The sequence below is a fragment of the Passer montanus genome, unplaced genomic scaffold, assembly GCF_014805655.1.
Source record: "Passer montanus isolate IOZ18808 unplaced genomic scaffold, ASM1480565v1 scaffold2, whole genome shotgun sequence".
NCBI lineage: Eukaryota > Metazoa > Chordata > Aves > Passeriformes > Passeridae > Passer > Passer montanus.
Window position 1 is genome coordinate 5480226 of NW_024366591.1, and position 16363 is coordinate 5496588.

At 44.9% G+C, this 16363-nt stretch overlaps 1 protein-coding gene across 5 annotated transcripts in view; it reads right to left on the reverse strand.

The window, feature by feature from the left end:
- The window catches only part of FRMD1 (FERM domain containing 1), a 40861-nt gene extending 28886 nt beyond the window's left edge, over positions 1-11975 (reverse strand). For 4 of the 5 annotated variants that reach the window (XM_039707673.1, XM_039707674.1, XM_039707671.1 and 1 more), the window contains exons 1-2: positions 11843-11975; positions 1694-1858 (exon numbers count right to left, since the gene is read on the reverse strand). In XM_039707673.1, coding sequence (XP_039563607.1) covers positions 1694-1789 — 96 coding nt within the window. In that variant the 5' untranslated portion in view covers positions 1790-1858; positions 11843-11975. Of the gene's footprint in view, positions 1-1693; positions 1859-11488; positions 11572-11842 lie in introns of those variants that run through there. The other variant, XM_039707672.1, reaches the window with a different exon arrangement.
- Between the last annotated feature and the right edge of the window lie 4388 nt (positions 11976-16363).

Genomic DNA, 16363 nt, shown 5'->3' on the forward strand with positions numbered 1-16363 from the left:
TTTCCCAATTTCCCAGACATGAAAGAAAGGGGTATCAGAAATATACAAGAGTGAATATCTTTAAAAGGAATACAGAGGGTTGCAGTGGAGGATTCCTCTGCAGGACAACGTAGTGACGCACAAGGCACTGCAGCTTTTTGGAGGGTCAGCAGGCTGGGACAGGACAGGGGAATAGGAAGGGACACAGAACTTCTCCTCTATTCCTGTCAGCACTCAATGCAAAAGTCTATTTCTTACGCTTACTAAATATTTTAGAGGTATTAAAAAAGACACGCAGATGTAGCATTTAGGAACCTGGTTTAGTGGTGGACTTGGCAGCGTCATGTTTATGGCTGGACTCGATCTTAAGAGTCTTTCTCATTCCAAATTTATTTTACGACAAATTGCAGGTTTTTGTGATGTACTGGAGCATGACCCAGTGGTGAAGGAACAACTGTGTGCTTTATTCAGGCACACCCACAGCAAGGAGCAGTGACAGTGTCAGCCCTGCTGGCACTGCCCTCCTGCACCTTCCCCATGGCTGGCTGGCTCTGCTATTTCCCATCTTTAGTCTCCCTGATAAGAGCTATAAGAAGGTGAGATTTAGGGTCAGCTGCAACAGACCATTACCCAGGTCCGTACACCTGTTGCCAAGAACTTAATTAAATCATCGTTTTCTGCCTTGCACAAAAGCCAGTGGATTGCAGAAGCCTTCTGGGGCAGTAGACGGGCTGGGTTTGAACCAGTAACCTAAAAGCACAGCGTCCCAGATTTTTCTGTTAAAGCTTTATTCCATCCAGCCCTCGAGGCTGTTTCAGTTAAGGACGCTACACTTAGACACAGCAGGTAGGAAAATTCAGACACAGAGCACACATAGTTTCAAAAGCCACAGTTTCAATCAAGTACTTAAAACAACAGTTCAACTCAACTGTCTTTTCCCCCTCCTCATCCCAAAGCAGGGGAAAAAAAACCTACCCAAAACAAAGCCATATCTCCCCAGCCCTTACCAGTGCATGCACACACACACAGGAGAGCACTTATCTTTGAAACTTGCTGGTCCTCTGAACGCCAAGTGCCTCTTGTCAGCTCGGTTTCTCACAAGTTCAAGGAGCAGCCGGCATTGCACAAAGAGGCACCATGCTGTGCAGACACCTTGGGCTGCCAGCTGAGCTGGCCCTCCTGTCACTCATGCACACTTTGACACATTTGAGGCAGCAATCAAAGAAAGGAAGTGACTTACCTCGATTTTTTGTGTGTATGAGTACCCAAGAGGAGGGAGAAAAGCCCACCCTCAATGGCTGTTTGCCTTAGACTCTTTAAAAGGATCTGCAGGCTATCAAAACCAGTGATAGCTGGACTCTTACAAGAGTAAACAGTCATATGTTGGGCACACTTGCTAAGTAATCAAGGTATTTTGTGTTCAATTTTTTAAAAATTGTTGGATCATTACAAGCAGCAAAACCATTCAGAGATAATAAAAAGTAAATAACAACAGAAAAAGAGCAGAGGAGACCTCCACCCTACAAACACAGCCAGGACTTCTAACAAACTCTGAGAATGAGCTGAAGCTGCCCAATTAGAAAATGAAGCATCAATTACCCTAAGCTGGCTAATAGCCTTTCGGTCAGCAGACTAGCACCAGGCTGTTGGGAGAACAATGGGAGCTAACAAAACTGAACCATAGCTGCGATGCAGCGACCTCCCGGCCACTCACCCCGACTGCCAGGCTGAGCTGCTCACGGGTGGGCAGGAAGACACAGACGCTCCGGATCTCCGGCTGCATCCTGCCGGCCAGCAGTGTCCTGCTCATGGTGGGCAGCTCCACAGGGGCTGGGGTCTCCTCTCCAGACAGACGTCAGGCTCCCTTCATCCCATATACCTGTTGAAAAGGTGAGAGCATCAGTGCCATGCTTCTGTTGGCACTGGGAGCAGATCACAGCATGCATGTGATGAGATGTTTCAAAACAAAACCATTCCCAACAGTCATCCATTTTCCAGGGCCAGTCAATGTTTCCACCAGCATCACGGCACAAACTAAGCAGCGTCAACCCTTTAAACAGCTTGAAAGTCCCATGAGAGTGCCATAAAGCAATGAGGTCTCCCAGGAATAACAAACCAGACTCAAGGTTTCCAAACTCGTACAAGCGATAAGGCAGGTGAAACCTTGGGCCATTGCCTGAGAAAACCCGTGACATGGGAGAGTGCCCCATCCTTCAGTCAGGCACCTTGCTCACTCCCAAAGCAGAGATTTCAATGGGCTGTCAACAGGCACACGTCAGCGCAGAGGACTTCATCTGTCTTCCCCCTCACTCCATCCCTACTCCCTGGGAAATCACCGCCTGAAATCCTCTACACCTCAACTCAAAGGAGGAGGTGGAACACAAAAGACTGAGCCACTGTATAACACCTTTTGTCAGGTAAGAATTGTCCTCCTCTCAAGCACTGAGCACAGGCTGCACAAGCATCTTACAGATGAAGTTCAGATATTAACAGAAATAAGAGATGAAAGTTTTCTTTGCAGCCAGATGCAAACATAATCTTGACTTTACAGCTAGGTTAGACAGTTTCTTCAGCAGCTTGTACCATTTTATGTATAGCCCTCTTCTCTCCAGCGCTCTCAGCATTCCTATCAGGAAGTATCCTGTGGCACGTGATGAATCCATCAGGAAGGGGAGAGGCTCCTTGAGGGTGGGTTAGGTATCAATGCCAGCAGAGACCTAAACCAGCAAGATACCAACCACAGGGTCCACTCCATCCCTACACAAGTTTTGATGTAACTCAGCCCCCAACTGCCCCGAACAAAGGGGGTGACTCCCTTCCACCAGCAGCACCTGAGCACTCACCTGCAGCACAGCAACAGAGATGCTGCTGGCTGATGCCTGTCCCCAAAGTCCCCATACACCCGGGGACAGATGCAGACCCCAGCAAGGGCAGACCAACGCACTGGTTCTGGCAGTGCCACCATCTCCTCACCACCCACAGCCCAGCCCAGCCCACCTTCAGGGGACAGCTGTGAAGGGAGCCATGGGCTTTTCCTTCACCCTCCACAACGCATAAAACAAGAGGGATCACAAGCAGCAGGGAAGCAGGCCATGTTACGCTAACACACATACACATACATGCATGTACTTGCGTGCCTGTGCACTATAAGTAAGTCCAAAAAGCATTTTGTGTTTAAAATCATGTTTGTCCTGTTTCAGGAGAAAATTGTGGCAGAACCAAATTCCTGTGTGGGAGATGGGAAAAGCAAACAATAATGTAGAGTACAGCAAATAGAACTTGGATTTATATCTCTTTCAACTCTGTACTCACACATCAATTTTTTAAAAATTATTTTTAAAGCAAATACAAAATAGATCCAGGAGTGTCCTCTTGCAAATACAGAAGCTGTTCCATGCACCGCCTTCCCTGAGCCAGCATATACAATGCTTTTTAACAAAGCAATTTTTGATTCAAGCTATGTAGAGCATTCCTTCTAAGACAGAAGTACACAAAAATGTAGACAAGGGAGTTATTAAAGTATTTTTTCAAAACAAGTATTTTGTTTAACAAGACCTAGGAGTTTTTTAAATATTGCTCTAAACTAAAGCAAGTGAGAAAAAGATATTTGACTTTATGGGACATGTGAAAGCTGCTATTAACTGAAATATTATGAGGAAAATTCTGATTTATCTTCTCTCATTGAAATAATTATACTCACATGCTCTCTTAGGGTCTGGGCTACACACTATTAACAGTTGTATATAAATTACAGATGTCTACAGAATTACTTGAGGGCAACAGGTCACCACTATTATTGCCAGCTGATGTAATTCATGCCATAAACTTTATCAACAGCATAAAGACCTCAAGTATGAACTTATCTTAATTGTCAAACGGCTGCACTGGCCAGTACACGTTCCCTCTCACAAGGAAACATCACAGCCAGTGAAGACATTAATGGGGCTCAAAAGAGAACTGAAAGTAGGACCAAAAAGTTACCATAAAACACAAACACATACACACAGATTCCTTTGGACAGCTGAAGAAACTGACTCCTACTTCCCCATAGCCTCTATAATAAAAAGTTTTTGGAGAGTTTTTTCCCACACCTGCTTTTTCCATTTGAATTTTTAAGAGAACAGCTGTGGACCCTCAGAACTGGGCAGTGAGAAAGGCAGAAGAGAAAGTGTTTTCCTTCTTATGATTCAAAACAAATGAGCTTCTGGACTCTCCCACAACAGGTAAGGGGTTAAAGAAAAAACATCCTTAATCTGAAGGGGGAGGTCAAACACAAGCCCAGCTCAACCTTCTCTTCTTTACAGGAATGTTAGGATGTGATAAAACATAATGAATCATTAACTTGCTAGCAATGCATGTTTACACCTTTACTTTTTTTAAAAAAAAGCTGTGAGTCAGGAATAACTGCCCAATGCAAACAAGTGACCAGAAGGAATGCTCTTACTTAAAGATACACAATTTCAGACTGCCCATACGCCATTCCTTTGTTTACCACAGATTCCAACCTCTTAACCTCAATTAAACCATAAAAGCTCCAGCAAATGCACTGCAGATGAAATAATAAAAGCTGAAGTCAATCATCAGCCTCTGGGACATCCTACATGTTGTTTGTTTTTGTTATGTTACTTTTTTTTAACTAACATCACTTCATGTTTTAGCTCCTGAAGAAGTGCATTTTGAGATGCAATTGCTTGGTCAAAGGCCCAGCAACTCTATCAATTAAAACAGTCAAAGGCACTATTTATTTGTATTCTTCTGGTATCAGGCAGGAGGCTGGGAAATCACTGCCTGAAACCCTCAGAGTGGTGGCACAGCTTATTTAGCATTGTTTATTTTACCTAAACACACATGCAGAGGATCTTTGGAAAATATGCTTGTCATTAATTTCAAGTCTTCTCTCACTAAGCAGCTCAAACACGGTCATAAAAACTCAATTAAATCTTCTCCTCCTCTCTCCACAGACCCTCAAGTTGCCTCCCAGCACAGGGCCAGAACCTCAGCACTTGCTGGATCAAAGCAGGAATGGATGAGGTTTGCTCCAGCAAGGCGGAAAAGTGCAGCAGAGCCCCCCATGGGAGGAAGAGGAGTTGAATGAGAAGGAAGGAGCCATTTGCTTCAGGGATCAGCAGGATGTCTCACTGAAACACTCACACCCCACCATACACCCAATGACACAAGAATGTCCTGCCACCACTGAATTTGGGGCCATGCCACTGCCAGCCTGTCTGGGAGAAGCTCTCATCCAGACAGCATGTGGGTTCTTGTAATGAACCACTGTATTTTACACACTAGTTCATAAAACCACAGCAAATTTGGTCCTAATTCTCATTTCAGCCTCTAGGTAAGCTACAACCACATCTCAAGAGGGTAAATGGGAATAGATGAATGAGCCATATCTTACCAACTCAGAGTAGCAAAGCAGAACAAAGTTCTTATCTGTCAAGAAAAAAAGCACAGGTAATTCTGTGCTTCTCTCACAAACACCTGGAAACATGCTTTTTAAGGTTTACTACAGGAAAACATCTGCTTTTCTAGAGCTGATACTGAATGAGCACCAAGGATCTTCCTGATGAAACCTTACCACAGTGGCCCTACAGCCTCTTATCAAGAATTGTCCAGAAACATTAAGACTCTTCTTAATATTTTCCAGACATCATCCGGAGATCTCTTCTAAGGCTTCTAAGAACACTATACCCTTAGGCTGCAGTTTCACAAACAGCTTAAGCAGCTTTAATCAAGGCAGTCCTGCAGACAACTGCCTGGAAAGAAATCTGCCTTTGGCAGCAACCCACACTTGGGCTGCTTTGTACTCATGATGAAATGCAGTCGTAGAAATGAAAACCCCCCTCACCTTCCAGGTATTTTGTCCCCTCAGATGCATACTGGAGGGCACCAGTACTATTGGCAAAAGAGAGTAACAAAGAGCCTGAGCAAGTAAAAGATGTCATGATGGCATGTATAAGCTGTCTCAGCAATTTTAAAAAACTCCACCCACGTCCTTTGACTAACCCTTGCAAAGACGAAAATTTCTCTGAGAAGATACATCAACCAGGAAGGAGTGGAAACAAAGTTGCTTGTCAGGGCAGAAAACAAGACTGAAGCTAAATAGCTTTATGTCATGGCTGTAAGATGATGTGAAAAGTGCCACCTGTGACCAGCAATTAGGACAACTAGGTCACATCCTGCAGCAAACTCCCAGAAGCACATTGGCTTTTCAAATGTGTCTACCTCACTATCATTCCAGAACTAGCACAACACATCCAATGGCAAAGATGCCACAGAGAGGTAGGTATCCACACACTGCTTTTTGGGTAAAATACACACCTGTCTTCAAACACTGCACACCACTTCATAGGAAACCCCTGTTCAAAGCCATTGAACAAGGAATACCAAGACACCTCCCAGTCACTTGGGTGCTTTGAAGCACTGGATTCCAGAAAATTCCACTGGTGCAGCTTGGCTGTGGGCATGTGCAACACTGACAGCAGAGACAACTAGCTTCAGCCCACGGAAGTGGGAGATGCAACTATAGCAGGGTCTCCATACCTGGTAAGGTGTGACCACAGTTCTCTCACAGGACAGGGATGTGGGCCTGGCCCCCACCCTTCCTTTAGGATTCTTCAAGAGGAGCAATGCGAGATGCATTCAAAAACTCCAGGGCTGTGAACCCAAGCAGATGTGATGGGGAAATTGCTGAGCATTGGTCTTAGATACCAGCCAACATCCTTTCCTTCTTACTGTACAAGCAGCACTCCTTGGTGACACCGAGCTTTAACAACAGCAAGGAAAATGCTTTCTTAGGAAATTTCATTGCAGGATTAGATGCACCTCTTAGTTAGGCGTGCCTGATTGGGCTCTCCACCTTTGTGCTATAAAGTCTTCCTGCCCCACATCAGGCAGTACAAGTGAATCCTAGAACAGGAAACATACTCTAGTGCTTGTAACTCTTCTGCTCTGCAGCCTCCCACAATGTGTTTAGGAAGAAGGGATCTCGCAAAATTCTGTGGACACCAATTCATAACGTGGGACCATGCTGCTATGACACTCTGTAGGCTGCCCTAGTCCTTAAGTTCAAAAATAGGGACAGCTCTCCTAACCCAGGGGTGGTGGCATTCTCTTCCAGCCAAACAAAAGCGACTGATGTTTTTGGGAGCACTAACTCGTCCTGAAGGAGAGGAAAAAAGGCTTAACAAAGGACAGAGCACTGAAGGAGGTGCTCCTGCAGCACATGGAAACACAAGGGCAGGGCAGCAATGGCAGGACCATGCAGGGTAGCTGCCACACTTCCACCCACCTCTCCCATGGGAAGAAGAAAGCTCCTCAGCAGTTTGCTCCCTTTGAGGACAGCACAACATGAATCACTTTATGATCTTAATATTTAGCTGAAACAAAACTGAGTTCAGGAGCTCTTTGAAAGATACAGACAATGAGTATTAAAGGCTTCAGGCAAAAGGGGATGAATTAGGATCTCACAGGGACTATGTTTTTCCATCACTTATAAGTGATGGAAAGTGGCTTTGAATTTTTGTACTCAAAACCAGGCAGCCTTTTAAAATACATTATCAGTACTACATGCAAAACTTAGTAATGTACATGTTTTAAAGAATGCCCAAACAGTAAAGTCTGCATCTAGAGCACACAATTCCTTTTCAGCACGCTTTTTAACCTGGGGAGACAAACAGTCTTCTTGTGGGAAGATAAATAGATCAACTGACCCTTCCTTTTCACTGACTGCTAAAAGTAGTAGTATGTACTACTACTTTTGTAGTACATACAGCACATTTTTTGTACTGTAGTACTACTGTATGTTTTGTACTGTAGTACTACAGAACTTTTTTTCTACCCTGTAGCACCTGACTACTGAGACACAGTATATATTGCAATATATTCTATTACTGCTGCATAATCTACTAATGGACTTGTTTATTGAATACCAATCACTTGTAAGTCTTTCTCTTACTTCATAAATCAAGCACATTAATTAAAGTTTAAGAGTACGTGGCAATTTAAGGTATCAATTGGCCTAGGCAACTGCAGAAGCATGAGAAAGAACCAGCAAAATATGGCACTGGCCATGAGCCAGCCTCAGTATCCATTACACTTCACACAGAGCAGCTGCAGAGGAAGCCTGGTCAGAAATGCCAAGCTCCATTTTCTCAGCTGGATCCCCAACACACATCACATGAGATCTTCCAAAAGTTAAGAGAAGTGAATTGCTGGAATAGCCATTCCATAACAGCAACCTTGTCACCCCTCAAACACAACGACATGTCCCTTTTGAGATGGACCCTTAGGGAAATCTCATTTATGGGCACACAAATGCACAGCTGGGAGTGCAGTAAAGACAATGCCAGTCCAGAATCTCGGTGTAAGAACCAGAACAGAGATACTTCAATTTAGCACTTCAGTGCTTGGAATTTTGCCTTGTAAATTGCAGCTCTTCAGTAAAGACCATTCATCTTTTCTATCTATGTGAAACAGGAGAGGCAAAGTACAGGCAGCAAGTTCTTTACAATAAGGGAAAGCCAGGCTTCTTTCGCAGGCACAGCAACTGTCAGGAAACTTAGGAAAAGCAGGAAAGCAGCAGCAAGACCTCTCTACTGACAACTCAGATGAGAAGCACCTTCCTATACTGTGCAAATTGCAAATGCACGACACGTCCTGACCCAAAAGTGTATCAGTTAATTCTCCAACTGGAAACATATTCCATTTTTAGTCTACCAAGGCTATAAACAGGATTTCTCCCAAGGGGATCCATTATACTCTTGTGTCAAGCACAACTGATGAGAGATACTCTTCTACAAGCCTGTCTTTGCACAAGTTATTTTACAGGGATAGTATTTTTTCTCTTGAGCTACACTGGACTAACTTGGAATGTATCAATAAGACTCAAGAAGTCTGTTGCACTGAAGAAAAATTTCTTCATTGCTATTCTCACCAAGATCTTCTAACAGTTATAGAAGCAGCAGACTACAAAGTCTTTATTAAATAAATAAATAAAGAGCAAAGCGTAATTATAATTTCACAAGCAATACCTTGAGCTGCAGGACAAATAATGAGAGACGTGGAGGGTTTTTTTGGTGGTTTTTCTTTTTTTGAACAACGTAATAAATTCTTCTGAGTAGGAATAGCCTCTCTACCAGTAATAACCATGTAAAAAAATAAATTGGCTTGCTTCCCCTGAGGAAGGGGAAAGTCCACTGCTGACCTCATTGCATTTGAATCACTATCTAAATATCCAGACCAACCAGGCAGTTTCTGCATCAGTTTGCTTCTAACTTTTTCCCCCTCAAGTGTACAGCTAGTCTTGAAAATATTCAGAGCGGAGAGAAATACTGATTTAGGTGAAGTGGACAAAAAGAATAGATAAAATTCCACGTGGAACACAGCTTGCCTGTTACAAGTGTGAAAATGCCAATCTGCTGATACCTGGACAAAATTAACACAAACAGCAGGGTCTTTATGATTAGATGCAGTTTCAGAGACTGCACACAGCACTGTCAGACATCAGCTTTAGCAAAGCAGTGGGGAAGACACAGACAAAAAAAGAAACAGAACAAAAAAAACCCCAGCCTTACAGAGTGCTACATTTTTGAGGCAATGCTGCATTGTGCAAAAAGAGGAAATAGAGGGAAAAAAAGAAAAGTTAAGAAACAGTTAAACAAGAAGCAAATTATCTTCCCCTGTGATACTCCAGGGAGCAGCTCCTCCTTGCCAGAGGATCTTGTTTGGGCCAAGCTCACCGTTTGTCTGTGCAGTTACTAATCACACACCACAAATTAAGGTGCCACTGCTTAACACCACCAAGACAATCAAGCAGCAGTGCAGTAACAGGGGACTTTCAGCAAGAAAAGAAGTGCAAGCCTAGAGCACAGTAAGCATGCAAGTCATTTACATCGTCTCACTTTGGAGGAACAGTAGGGTGACTTTACAACAAAAGCCAATTGATAGAGAGCTAATCATTGGATTCATATGTTTTTTACCTGCAGTGCTGGGAAGAGAAAAGTGTTGTAGCTTTAAAGTACTATCAGCTTTGATTTTTAAAAAAACCAAAATATAACAAACAAAAAAAAAACCACCCAAAACCCCACAACAATTCACCATAAAAAAATCTAAATGCCTGGCCCTCACCTGGGTCTAAAACTTTCTATCAGAAAAAGACTTAGATGAGAAAACCACATGTAAATCCACATGGTTTTGGTGTTACTGGTGTCCATCCCATTTTATCAAGTTCATATTAAAAAATCCAGTTAACAACAACAAAAATTTTAAGGGGAAAAAAACCTGCCCAAAAAGCACAGACATTTTTTGGTAGACCACTGCAAAGAATCACTACAACTCCTATTCTTCAACAGCATTGTGCAGACTTATTTTTGTCTTATTCTTTTTTGTTTCCTTGCCTCTTTTCTTCCACAAGGTGATCTCTACAAGAAACACAACCCCCATTCACCTTTTTTTCTGATTTGACACTTCTTATCTGAAGCCAAAACACAGGCTACTACACAGACTCCCACCACCACTAGTGGTGAAACCAGGACACTTTGAGTGTTTAATTGTACAATTAAATGGAAGGAATAAACAACAGAGAGGCCAAGGCATTCTGTTGTCATTCCAAATTTTCCAGGAACAAAATAAAAATTAAAAATGCTAAACAAATTAATGGGTCACCAATGTTCACAGTTATGGTTTGTTGGTTTGGGTTTTTCAAAACATTTCTGAAGTGTTTATTGTCAGGGCCCAGGCATCACCGTGGTACTCTGAAGAAGGGATAAGGTTCAGACAGGGTGCTAGTTTTCTGGTGTGGTGGAAAAACACAGATGTGCATTTTAAATGCCACCAGGGAATTAACCTGAGAGCCTGTCACTGCCGAATAGTAGGAGAAACATCTCTCCTCTCGATGCAGACGATGATGACTTCTCAGCACAGTAAACCCAAAGCCTTTCCCTATAAATCGTTACCAAAAGAGAATTCCAAGAGGTGGAGAAACAACGAGGTATGGAGACTTTTGCCTGGCTGACGCCCACCTCTTCTCCCGCAAGCACACACCTGCGGGGACACTCTCCTCCTGTCCCGCCCCGCACGGGCGCATCAAAGTCCCTCACGGCTCTCGGACCACCCAGACCAGCCCCACGAGATGCCTCCAGCCCCTCGCCCCCGGGGCTGCCCCACGGAAGGAGGCGGCCCAGGTGCTGCCCCACAGGGTGGGACCCACGGGGCCGTGTCCCTGTCAATCTCCCTTGGCACCTGCGAGGCAGGTGGCAGCCAACCGAGCACCAGCTGGGACGCGTCCCATACTCGTGCCATGGCGCGGCCCCACGGGAGCTCTCTGGGACACGGCCAGCCGCCTCGGGTGTCTCCCGTCGCGCAGCCGGTGTATTGCTGATCCCGCCCCAGCATCACCCCAACATCCAGCGAGACCCACCGGCGGGCCCCGGTCCACGACACCGAGGGACGGATAAGTTACCACGACCCCAGACTCCTCCAGAGCCCCACTCTCTCCTGTCCCCACCTTGTGCCTGCCCGCTCTCGCTGCCTCCGCGCAGGGTCACCCACGGTGGCGGCTCCGACGGAAAAACCCCCTGATAACGTGACACAGCCGGAGATCGCTCCGGCCGACGCTCGCACCGCCTATCCAAGCCACAAAGTTGTAAATAGACTTTGGCAGCCGCTGCCGCGCAGTGGGACCGACCGCTGCAGCACGGAGCCTCTCCCGGCTCCGCGGGCAGCACACCGCCGTCCCAACGCCCTCGCCCCCACCATTCCCTCCCGCGGGCGGCGGGCGCAGCCGGGCGCCCAGCGGGTCCCTCCGCTCGCACCGCGCCCGGCACCCGTCCCCCCTCGCCTTTGTCCCCCGGCAGCTCACCGGCACCGCGCCCGCCTCCGCTGCCGCAGGAGCCCTGAGACACCCCCTCGCCGCTGTCCCGTCAGCGGAGCGCCGCGGAGCTCCCCCGGTGCAGCATCCAGGGCGCACGCCGGAGCCCCCGAGGCGGAGCGGCAGTGGGGCGGGGCCAGGCGGGGCCGCACACGGGGAGAGGAAGCTGCGGGGGCGGGACGGGACGGGCGCTGTGTGCAGGGGAAGCTGCGGTAGTAGTCGGACTGTCTGAGGTGATGAGGCTTTGCTGGCGGGGCTGCGAGGTGGTTTTGGTGGATACTCATTCCACCGTACTGGCAGCAATGAAGTTTGTGTAGGGGAAATTGCAATTAAGAATGACCGCAGCAAGTCACTGGAACTCGGTCCGGTTGGTGTGCCGCAGCCAGGTTAATTGGGTGATGCTGGCAGGGGGAGATGGCTCAAAGCGTAAAGAGGTACAGTGTAAGAGTCGGGATCGGATCTGGGAACTCCGCACCTGGAGAGCCACAGTGCTCGAGAGGGAGGTGCTGTGCTGCACGCATGACATAAACCTTCTTGTTTCCATCCCTCTTCTGCGTTATCATCTGCTTTTTAATGCAGTAATTTTCTGAAAGAAGGCAGATGTCATCTCAACTTCTGTTGAGTTGCTCCTTCACGAGTAGGTTGTTGCTCAGTTTCCCCACATATTAAGTTCTATGTAATGATGCAGCAGGCATGGAAGGGGAGCAGGTGGAAAGGCTTTTGCACAGTGTTGCACAAGTCCATAGCAAAAAAATTGAGATTTGCCCAGGAGGAACCACAAGAGTGAGCCTGACTTGCTGGTCTAACATGGTCACCTGACAGGGTGATGTGAACAGGGCACCAGGTCAACCTGTACTGACCCCCAGGTTTTAATCTTGCATTTGAGGTCGGACACGAGACTGGCTAAAACCTCAGCCTTGCTAGCACAGGTAATAAAGAGGACAGCTTACTTTTGCCTCTTCCCAGCTGGACTGTAAGAGTGAGGCTGCTCTGTGAGCAGAGGGAATATCTCATCCCACAATAATCTTCTGAGAGAAAATATTGATGTGATTATCTGAGCAAATGGACAGGTACCTAATTTCAGGAATGGTTCCAGGGCTGTGGATCCTAACTGAATAGAGGCAACTCCCAATGGCCGAGGTGAAGTCTTTCATGGCTTGTCCTTTGGTTAAGCCAAGGCTGATCTATGTAGTTCCCCTCTCATCACGCCAGCTGTTTCTATGCTATTCTGAGGTGCCTAATGTGTGTTTTCATGGGCAGCTGACTTGGCATAACATCTTCCTTCTGTCCGCAGAACATGTTACACTGTCTATTTTTATTCTTTACCATTTTCTGTCTCCTTCGCTCCCTTTGCTCATGGTTGTATCACCTTCCTTAAGCCAGCACTGGAGCACTTCAGATTGCTAAACTGGTCAATCCCACTAAATGGACACAGAATCTGAGGGGTTTTTTTGTTTTGTTTTGTTTTTTTTCCTGGAAGAGTGGCCTGCTCTGTTGGTGGATTAGATTGTCTCATGGAGTGGTCCAGCCAGTGCTGGAGTCAGCATCTTGCAATATCACCTACTCTTCCTCACTTATTTTCCAGCATGAATTTGCAGGATTGAATGCAAGGGCACAGAATCTAGTGCCTAAGTGTAGGCTCTGTTGTTGAATCTATTCTTATTTAACCTGCCCTGTACCACGTATAAAGCCTGTAGCAGAGCCAGCACAGTCGTCTGGTCAGTGGGACTTTCTGTCATACTCTGACAGCTAGTGGAGAACTTGAAATGTTAGTAAACAGCTCTGAACAGTTGCTGCATTCTTCTGGGTTTTGATCATTTGAAAAAGAAAATGTTACAGTAGCTTACAAACTCATGGCTCCAGTTTCTGTGAAATGGTGCTTTAGCTATCACATTTTCCCACATACTAAGTTCTATGTAATGATGCAGCAGGCACTGTTTCTAGGCTGTTGAGACAGGGGTGTGCTCTGTGGCACACCACCTTCACCTGCTCTCCTCATCATTTGCACTAGAATCCTTAGGGCTATTTCCTTCACACAGAACCTGAGTAGGAGAGTAAGAAAAGTGTGGGTTGTGTGCAGGTGATGTTCCCAATGTAGCTGTGATGAAAAGGGAATTTAGTACAGAATGTCAGGTACCATTACCTTAATTGGAAGTATGGTAATTATTGCATGTAGCAGGTCTTCTAGGATTGTGTGGCACCCTAGAGAAAACAAGCTGCATTTTGAGAAACATCAGGACTGCAGGAAAACTGAGATATTGTCAGCCTGTTTGTTTTTGAAGGAGACATCAAAGTGTTGGAATCTGAAGATATCTGTGTTCCAAGGAAATACCACTGCCAGCTTTCAAAGTATCAACTCTAGCTCTCCTGCTTGCAGTGCTGATAAGCATTTTCATCCAGCTTGCTCTGTAAAGTGGAACCTAGAGAGGGGGATTTATGGATCGGTTCTTAAAAGCTGGTGTCTTTAGAAAAAAGAGTGGCTTTTGTAAGCCGATGTCTTATGCAGAATCATGCTGGAGTCAGAGGGACCCCATGCAAAAATAAAAGTTTGCATAAGCAGGTGTCTTTACTCACTGTCTGCATTGAATATAGGCAAAGAGATCTGCTAGTGCAAAAGGGAAAGCTGTGGCTTGCCTTCTCTATAGAAAAAGTATCCCTTTCCTTTTCTTATAATAATTATCACGGTGCATGTAGGAGATAATTTTGTTGCTAGTATTTAATGTCTAGTTCACAAGCAGTGCCTCAGCTTGGAGAGAAATGGGTTGCTTGTAGAGTTTAAAAACAAAAGGAGTTTTCACTAATGATGTCGTGGAGCTGAAGTTGGCTTCAAGCTGTTCAAGTCATGAGAGGATGACTCAGAAGTCAGAAATTTGAGGCATTCTTATGTCTAGCGTTTAATCAACAAGCAAAGCGTTGGGAGGTAAGTGAGGAAATCAATGGCAAATCAAAGGAGACTAGGTCAGCTATTCATTAGAGAAAAGACTGATCTCAGGATATTAGCAGAAAGGAGGGCATGAAATGAATCCTTAAGAAAAGTTGAAACTAACCGTGTCTGCAGTGAGCCCTAAAAAAATTACACTTGAATATCTTGCATGAAGGGCTATTTGCAGAACTGCATTCTCAGAGTCAGATTTAATCAGCTGCATACAGACACTTTCCAGCCACAATGCATCTCTTCCAGGAAAAATAGCTGTGTATTTTTCATTGCGTATACAGTCATAGGTATTACACATGAAATTATAACAATCTGCTTTCTGTTAGCATACATGCTGAAGCAAAATCATATTTGGTGATGTTCTCAGTGCATGTTACAGCTTGATTTTGCTGGCTCTAGCCTTATTCCTAGAAAATGATCAATAGCTTCAGTGGGACTATTCATCAAGCTATGGCTTTCATGATGAATGTGTTGCAAAATCAGGTTTAATTCTGAGCTCTGGGATCAGGATTTTTTTTTTTATTTTTTACATATGAAATATCAAATTTATCTAAAAGAGCATGTAAACAGTAAAAATAAAGTTGCAGTGTGGCTTATCTGCTGATAGAGTGTTGGTTACATTATTGATAATAATTAGTCATTATACCAAACACCGTATACATGGTATAGGTATAATTGGTGAGGTATAACACACCAGTTTATATTAAATAAAAGTCAAATGTTGTTGTGCTGATCATTGACCACATTACTCTGCAAGTGAGGCCAAGGTACAGCTCTGGAGCCATAAACTGCTTGTGGGCACTTGAAGTTTGGCTCCTGTACCAGGGATGTGCCATGTGACTGGGGAGGACATAGGCGATTTTACTTTATACCCTATTGTCTCTGGTGCCATATATGTCACTGTGTGTTGCATCTTTCATCCCAGGTTGTTCTTCTTCAATAAGTTTTTCATTTGACATTTCAACAGAGACACCTTCAGGTAGTGAGGGAACAGCTGCATAATGTTGCTCCGTCAGCAACCTTTGAAAACCAGGTGGTTAATCTGGGTAGGAAGAATGGGTTCATGAATCAAATTTGGCCCAAGAGCACAAAGGTTGTAACTCTTACCCTTGGCAGAGTCTCTGTGGGACTATATTTACTAAAATGGTCACAAGCCACATTTTATTCTAAAGAGAAATAGAATCTTTCAGTAACACAAAATCATTTAACCTCATTATAGGCTTATGGTTTTATTCTAACTCTGACCAAATTCCCAGGGCCCTTGATTTCAAGATTTCGTAACCCAAGCTCTAATCAAGCCCAAACCTGTGTTCATTACACAGCCTCCTGAGATCCCAGCTGGTGGTGGCAGAGCCATCATGTGGGTTTGTCAAAGATACGTTTGATGTATCTTTGCCTACACAGGTGCTCTGGCAAGTTGGTATCTGCAGCTAAATACACAAAAAGTGCATAAGCTGCTGGTACAAATTTCTTTTTGGGGACAGGAGTTGTCTGCTGATTTCACCATACACTGAAATTCAAACTGTGAAGTTTTGGTTACTTTCTGATGACTTTAAAACCATGCCCGAGCTGTTAAA